The sequence below is a fragment of the Megalops cyprinoides genome, chromosome 11 (genome assembly GCF_013368585.1).
Source record: "Megalops cyprinoides isolate fMegCyp1 chromosome 11, fMegCyp1.pri, whole genome shotgun sequence".
In the NCBI taxonomy this organism is placed as follows: domain Eukaryota; kingdom Metazoa; phylum Chordata; class Actinopteri; order Elopiformes; family Megalopidae; genus Megalops; species Megalops cyprinoides.
The window spans coordinates 23,350,815-23,359,673 of record NC_050593.1 but is presented as its reverse complement, the minus strand read 5'-3'; the positions used below and the strand labels follow the sequence as shown (position 1 = coordinate 23,359,673).

General features: G+C 36.0%; 1 protein-coding gene across 1 annotated transcript in view; it reads right to left on the bottom strand.

Moving 5' to 3' along the window:
• Window positions 1-232: 232 nt before the first annotated feature.
• Window positions 233-8,859, bottom strand: part of LOC118786008 (dachshund homolog 1-like) — a 142,987-nt gene continuing 134,360 nt past the window's right edge. Inside the window, exons 10-11 of the mRNA XM_036541002.1 lie at window positions 8,550-8,618; window positions 233-633 (exon numbers count right to left, since the gene is read on the bottom strand). Coding sequence (XP_036396895.1) covers window positions 596-633; window positions 8,550-8,618 — 107 coding nt within the window. The 3' untranslated portion in view covers window positions 233-595. The remainder of the gene's footprint in view (window positions 634-8,549; window positions 8,619-8,859) is intronic.

Genomic DNA, 8,859 nt, shown 5'->3' with positions numbered 1-8,859 from the left:
TAAAAAGGAAGTTGGATTGTATTTTCTTCTAATTTAGAAAACATTTAAATCAAATATTAGTTGTGTCTTTTTTTATCAACAAATAGTTAAATCCACATATTTTTTTTCAGAAGCTCTCTCAAAGCTATGATTTTTGTATAATTCTGGACTTTAACTATAATAGTTAATCATTTCTTAAGAATACAAAACACAAAACTCTGAATCAGATTCCTTTTTCAAAGCTTTCTCGCTGGTTTAAATACAGTATAAAAATCTTCAGTGCTGTGAATTTGTTTGAAGTATTACTGCCAGTGTAGATCCTGATACTTTATTCATCTGTGCTCAATCGCTAAGCCTTCAGAACAGGAGCCCTCTCACATAATGTACATGCTAGGCCTGGTTTTGCATTAACTGTGTGATGTTGAAATCTGTAGGAAAAAAACAGTTCTAATTTTACATTTAGACACAATCTTCCTTCTGCTTGAAGCTACACATAAACACTTCCAAGGATCTGCTAGTAGCAACTCGAGTCGGTACTGTGACTACAACAGCCAGGTGGAAGGCTCTTGGGAATCTTCAACTGATTGATCTTCCATCTTCTCTCTCTGCGGTGGCATCAGTACATCACTGTGGTTTTCAAAAAAAGTCTTCCATCTGTAAACAAACAAATAAACAAACAAGATCACAAAAAAAAAATTACTCAATGACAGGCAATTGATTGCTCATGGAAACGATTCCATGCTGAATTCATGAAAGTGCACTTGGAACAAAGGTAACACCTCTTCAGTTCTGTTATTCAAAATTAAGGTGGAAATGTGTACCAGGAAGACTAAATTTCCCCTGAGAATATTGGGGCAAAATATCCAATGTAGGACAAAAGCACAAACTGTATCTGTAAAGGCATTTGTTGCAAGAAAAGGCGAATTTAAACATTTAAAACACAGTGACAACCACATGAAGATACAACGCATGCATATTTCATATTTTACAAATGGAGAAGTGTAAGGAGCCGCCATGATATCTTGTGCCCCGAACCTCACAATAGCATGTCACATGTGTTTAAGACATTTCTCCTGACTCGTGTGTTTGAACGCAGCACTGCGCCGGTGATGTAAAGCATTTAATAAATGACATTCCCCTCAGAGGAAGTGGTGATTATTGGAAATAAAAATGGCCGCCATTCTTCTAAGATGCTATCTCCAGACACCTGTAATCTAACGAGCTTTGTCCATTTTCAAAGAACACTCGTATCCCTGCACGCCTGAGCGAGCGCACGCGCTCCGCCGCGGAGCTGGTAAAAGCATCTGTTAGGCACGGCTCGGGAGCTTGTCTGACGTTTATTACCCTAACATTTCCTCTGTGGAAGAACACTTCCACTGCAGCCTGTAAGCAGCCCTTCCTCTCACTGGTGGTGTATCTAAATAATTCAATTTAAAAAGGAAATGAACACCGAAAAGAAGAAAAAAGTAAAGCGGTGATAGGTTGCGGAGGCAGTGTGTTTTACATAACTATTTCTGTAATGAGGACAGAGCGAATATCTGAGAACAAACAGCAGTTGGTCCACAAGGCTTACAGGCTACAGAAACCTTTGACTTGAAACGCAAATGATGATTGTCCCGATTATGATCCTTTTTCCTGCTGTTTTTGCTAGCGGTTCTGTGGGTCTCCACTAACACAAAGACAGAGGAAGATGAAGCCAGATCTATTCAGACAGTCATTGTCACATGTTTGGCATTGTTTTCAAGAATTCCATTTCAACATCCCATTCTTCATTGTGCACGTTTAGCTATTTATTTGACTTAGCAACCCTGTAAACCCAGCAACTGTTATGTTGTGCTCTGTTTTGGACAAGAGGAACAAAGGCAGTTGCAGGAAAACACAAACACAGGAGCTAATTACAGCCAGTAGACCTGAATCTCTAAGGCATTGCATTGAGGACATTTCTATTCAAGCAACACTATGGAATTATGTGTTAAACTTATTACAGTGTGAACGTGTCGCTAAAAATAAACACTGGGTCACTGCATGGCTTGCAACATGGATGGAATCAAGGTGCAACATATTCCAACTCCACCACAGCTGCTTTGGCATTGACACTGTGGCAGGTGACAAAATCTTGCTGTTTGTCACTCTGCTCAGGATTCAGATCCTGAAGACCTGCATCCTCTGTGAAAATCGATGTAATTTGTGGTGCCTTTGTACCTAGGCACTTGAATTCATAAATTGGAATCTTTATGCACTTAGGATGCAATTCAATCTTCCTGTTTAGCACTTTGCCTAATTTTGAATATTTTATTTTTAGAAGCATTTCTTTTTGTAAAACATGATTTTCCCCTTATTAAAGGCTGAAATAAACAAAATGTTGCCCCAGCAATGAAAAAATGCATTTGTTATTCAGAGTTAAGACTGAGGCACAAAGACTGCTTTACACATTTACAAATACTGTCTAATACTCAGTTCATTCATATTCATTGAAAAGATTCAATTGAAAGGTGGAGACACTACCCCCTTTGATTTACAGGCTTTGTCACTACGTGTCAATGTGGCATAAAGCAGAAGACTGAGCTAATTCAGGTGACACACTGTTCTTGAATATCATGTTTAGCCTTTCCGCTATTGATCTACTGTACAGTAAACTACTTCACTCATTTGCCCGCACACTAAACTCTCCCTTACGTTGAGCCCTAAGATTGGTATAATTAAGAATTAAGATACTCACTATGATATTATAGTCAGATTCTCACTTATAGGTTCAGTGGTAAGTGTAAAATACCTAGCCCATATTAAACAGAAACATCAAATCAGACATAGTATACAATAAATCCATGAAACAAAGGGCTAAAATTCCAAGTCTGTTTAAATTTAGTAATATTACTACAAACTAAAATTGTTGCCATGATAAATTACAGCCTTCATAAATCTAAAGTCTCACATAAAGGGAATATTCAGACCAATGCAGATCATCAGAACCCTCGGACTCCTCAGTATTTTGAATTTTACTTAGAACCATAACGGACATGTAATTTGCACTGTACAAAAAATGACAGATTTTTTGTTAACAATCGTTACAGAATGAGTTACCATGTACACTTCTGCACTGATGAGTTGTATTTGCAGGGGTCAACACAACAGGCTTAAAGGACAGGTAGCTTGACTGAAGATTAAAGATAGAGCCTGGAATGTCTCTGACACATATAAACACATACAGCATTATATCTCACCTCATATAGCTGATCTAATACGACATATTAATTAAATAAATAAAAGCTTGGCTGTCATTCTTCCGCAAAGTGGGTTATGGAAAGTATTATGAAATATGAAACATCTGATATCAATTTTCTGGTAAGAAAAATGTGTGATGGTTGCCACATTGTTTTATGAAAGAAAACCCTCATTAAAATATGTTAAAACTTTAGCATTTTTAAATTCAAATCAAGATGAAAAGTTCATTAAAGAAGATAAATATTTCATTAGATGCTAAATAAAACAAAGGGAATTTTTGGCCTCTCTCAGCATAAAATTCCTTTGAAAGATTAATTAATACATGTAAATTATGCAAATTATGCCCATGCAAATATTTTATGAAGACAATTAAGGGAGCCATTAATTACTGCCTTTTTGCTTCACTGAGATTCATTCATTTAATTTTAATTTCACTTTAACTGTTTTGATGTTTAATCTTGCAACAAAGAACTTTATCTCTCCTCACAGGGTCGTGTAAACTTGCAGAACACATCAAGTGGCAAGCCACAGAAATCAGGAGAGATACCGGACAGATATTCATGTATAGCATCACCAGGAATTAGTGGCAAAATGCACTCCTAGACGCCTGGTGCCTGAAAAGACATGCAAGCTCATTCTTGGAATGGATTCAAACACTGAAAAAGCAATTAATAAACACAGACTGTGTTAATGTAGCAGAATTAGAAACTGTGACACAAGACAAATAGAAATAATTAGTTCTCTAAAATGATGCTTACATTAATAATTTTTTTTTTGCATAGTAGCAAGGCAAAAAAATATTACACAGGGCTTTGGGGGGGGGGGGGGGGGGGGGCTAAATAAATGTGCTGGGGATTGGTTTCTGTAAATGTACGTGTGCATTTTATTGATATTATGGAGTTTTTGCCATTTGTGGGTAATTATGCAGCCTTCATAGTTGCACAACAACCCAAGGTGACATGGATTACTGACAAAAGTGGTTATAATTCAACAGACAAACACATGTTCTCTTTGATAAACTATCCTCCCTAGTTTATATTCAGAACAATGACTGTTGGTGTTTTGAGTGCCAAAAAATGGCAGGCTTTGTAACTAATGCATATGATGGTCAAACTCCCCAAACAGAACAGACAAATACAAAAATACAACTGCAAAAATATTTAGACCTAAATTCAGTTTTATTCCAGTCTCTGTACAGAGCCCCATTTGGAGAATACTGCTGTATATCCAGCTTCAGATAGGATATATTTTCCAATTCTTCTTTTTCTCATTTTTGAAAACAAAATAAAAATGCAATAAGAATTTTATGCAACACCTGTTAAATGCAGACTTGAAGAAGGACATGTATTTCACAACAAGATAAAGTGTAAATGTATGCCTCATATTAACATATAGAATGTCTAATGACTTGTATAATAAGTGTAATATCAGATAAATTTAAGTATGTGAAAGAATGTTGTGATTAATTTCTGGCTTACATATTTTCTTTCTAAATGACAGTCACTAAATATACATTGCACAAAATCCAATGTATAATATTACACACACAAATACACGATTTTCCTTTTTTCAATGTTCACATTTCTTCATAAGACATAAAATATTCATCAAAATTTAAACAGAAATCTCACATTTTTAAGATATAAAAAGCTCAGTTCTATTATTCCCAAAGATTTCTCCCAAGCAGGCTAATAAAAATGAGTTAAGGGGTTTTCAAAGATTATTGAATATTTCCATGCAATTTCCCACAATTTGATAGTGATTTAGGAGGGGGTATTTTTAAAAGGAATTTGAGACCACTCAAAATGATAAGGGTAGCATTTTCAGGCTGCTGCCGGGCCTAAAGACAGAAATTATCCTTATAAGGAGTTCCTCTTCACATAGCGTGAAACATTATTGGATGCACTCTGGGCTTAAAAAAGTCTGATTTTCATAATTTGACTTAATAGAGCAAGTCCTGTCTAAATATTGCTTCAAACAGTCCAAAATTATTTCCATAGTCCCACTGTGTTTAACACCATCAAAAAAACTAACATGAATTACACTATTATACAGATTTCCCCTTATCTCACTCCCAGAAAAATTCCTTTTCATATTTATCCAATAAATAGAGTTGTTTAACATATATACAGTCTTGTGCAGATTCATGATGTACAACTGAGTATGAGGCCCAGACCTAAGCAAAACACACACCACACCCGCCAAAGTAACTTTTTGTATTCTAAACAATATTATGACCGCAGCACCCACTGCAATTCCGACAACATGTACAGTAAGAAACACAGAAAATGCAGAATTTGTATAAATTTGTTACTCATGACTTGATGACTAAGAGCACTGCTGCTGGACTGAATCTGAGTGGGAGTTTGAACGTATTAAAGCATATCTTTTAATACCATTGTGTAATGCACCTTTTTCTAGCTCCACTATTTCATACATATAGTACAAGTATGCATAATGACTGACTGCATGTTAAGCTTCCATAATGACTGACTGTATGTTAAGCTTCCTGTTAGAACTGTACCTGTTTGCTGAACAATATGAACGTGCAATCATGTTACATTACCTTTTCAGTTTTAATATGTCATTACGGACTGTCTAGAATTACACGGCATTAAGACTACCTTTGATTAAAGTACATTCATTATCCAGCCATTAAAATCTGTAATTGCATTAATACATTTGGTTTTTGATAGGTCAAGTGGCATTACTGCTGGGCTCAATGTTTGTTAATTGGGAGGAAATTGAAACAATACATTAAGTTGGGTGAAAGTAAAGTAATGTCAGCAGCCATCTAGGACTAAATATGCAAGCTCAACAAATGTAAATGCATGTTCTTAACATAAATATGATTAATCACTGACTCCATATAAAGCATCTGTTTCCTTGTGCCCATACACTGAGGAATAAAAACAGACAGTACTGTTAAATTGTCATTTCAGTTTTAACCTGCCTTTCTGGACCTTCTACCATTTAAAAAAAAAATCACCTACCTTACGTGCATATTCTTTCTGAAGCCATTAAAATGTACAATTAATTTAATATATTTTTCATAGCTTAGTTGGTATTACTGCCAGACTCAACTTTTGTTCACTTAATAGCAAATTAAAACAATACAGTATAATAAGGTGACTATAAGGCAAGGTTAACAGGCAACTCCACAGAAAAAGATATACTTTACTTGATCATTGCTTTTGTACGAGCACAAAATTAGTATTAGTAAAATACTACTGTAATTACAATATTTATTCTGTTTCACAGCTTTACATGAATATGGTTTGAAAGTTTAATGCTTAGATGAGAGTAAATGAACTTGATGAGCCCTTTTAGTGGGTGAGTGTATTGGGAAATGCCAGTTTAATGTGTATGGCCGAAAGTACTCGACAAACATCAATGAACAGTAAACATAAACACTAATAGCAAAATAATACACGAACAAGTTCAAACTTAACCCAAATTAAGTTTTCACACACAGGAAAGGGAAAGACAGCACTGCTGGCAGTGTTTTTTGCACAGTACAGTTCATTTCCATCTCAGTTTGTTACCTTTAACAAATGCTTACGCGATAATGTGAAGACTTTGAGAAATAAGGTCAGAGCAAAAATGTAGAAAAGAAAGTGTATTTACCGGAAAATCAAACAAGCACAACTGAAGAGCAAATTGTACAGGAGCACGTAGCAAGCGAGTAAAATTTCTATTCATATTAAGAGTGGGTGAAATTCAGGACAATTTTACTGACAGCACACCTCAAGGGTGTGCACGTCTACTTCCCACTGTAACACATCACATGGACCGTATTATATAGTCTGTATGAAGACAGAGGCATGGAAGTCTGCGAATGGGCCCTGATAATGCTTTTCTGTATTAGCCCTGTTTTTCTGTGTTAAAAGAAGCAGAGACAGAAATGTTTCCACGTGGTCTTTGCCAAAAATGATTATCAGAAACCAATTTTGTCTTCTTATCAAGTCTAGCTTTTTCAGGACCATATGCAAGATCTCATGTGGGCCTACACCCCACCCTATTGTTCACAAGAACTTAATCTGAAGAACGTGAAACATAACTCAATGAACTGCAAACAATATTACTCTATTCTCTAATATAACTGTCCAAAATGTTGTATCTACATTTTTTTAGCAAGCAATTTATTGTCAGGTGACAATGACACATTAGCATTGCTACAGAATGGCAAATAGGTCTGTGAACGACACCATAAAGATTTTAAGAATGAACAAATTGGCCGATAATACCTCTTATCTTTTTTCGTGGTTGGCTGGATGCATCTTTTTAGACGACATGGTGATAATGATATTCAGTGGCACAATGCTCATATTGGCTATACTAGTTTTCAGTTGTGGAAGGGGAGTCATTGTGCAGGTAAACATAAGATTTTGCCTCTTTTTGCATGTGAAAGATGTAATACACTATAATATGAGACTGACTAAGGGGAGCTACAAGTAACTCTAGCCCAAAATTGGCTGAGGGGCATTTTATACATACCTGATAGTTCATCATAGTTAAGGTTAGAACTGATGTTTTTACTGCTGTTTCTGGTGTTCCTAGTTAGTTATCAAAGGCAGAAAGTAAGAAGATGTCAGTCCCTCAGAAGGGGCCCCTTCTTCATTTTAGGATTTTTGCACTTCAAAAAGTAAATAACTAAAAAATAAAAATTTGCAATCGATAAAACAATGCTGTCAGGGTGTCCCCTGGTATCCACGGGGCCCTTCGTAACAACATATTTTGCATATGCCAGGTGCCAGCCCCCTATTCCTTCATGCTTTGTTTTCAACACGCCGTACTGTAACATAAAGCACTAAGGACAACACAGGCCCGAATATGTTGGTTTCAGTGTTTCTCACACACACAGAAAACCAATGAATATAAACAAAATACTAGAATGACAAAATTGGTTGTCGATAATCCTTTCTGGTGAATGGTGCAGACATCTTTTGTGTTTCTGTCCTTATTTCAGAGGCTAATGCACCTGTCTGCATACATTTTTCATTTCCCTTGAGTGCAGAGTGTTTTCATGTAAAATTCGCCCTTGCTATTAACATATATGTTTTTGTGCCACAATAAAAATCTGGCTTACACCATCTATCATATGGTGTATAGTTAAGGAAAAAAAGCATCCTGTACAGTCTCTTCTTTTAATGCATAAACACAATGGACTATTCATTTCAAAATGTTTCCAAACTGTACTTATTATTAAAGCCAATGATCTCGACCTTCTTCTTGATCTTGGAGAGTGCCCCAGATGGTGAGCTGCATGCTTGAACAGCAGGCTGAGTTAAACTAAAGCTCTTATACTGCAGCAGACACTAGATTTATAGCCTCCTCAAAACATGTACCTTGTATTGTCCTTTCAGCATCTGTTCTGCCACTATTGCGGTCAGGCTCAATGTCTTGGGTCAGCGAGTCTGGGAAAATTGAAGGATAATGATGATTAAATATCAATGATATGTCAAGTAAGAAAAAAAATGTTTCTTACAAAATCACTCACAATATCTGGGAAACATCAACAAATAAATGGCTGACCAAAACTGTAAGATTCATGCAAGCTACCTCTGAGAGCATGTTATCACACATACCTGCACAAGCATATACAGAAACAAACACGATGGGGATTGAAGCAGTGATTAATAGCTACTTGTATTAATA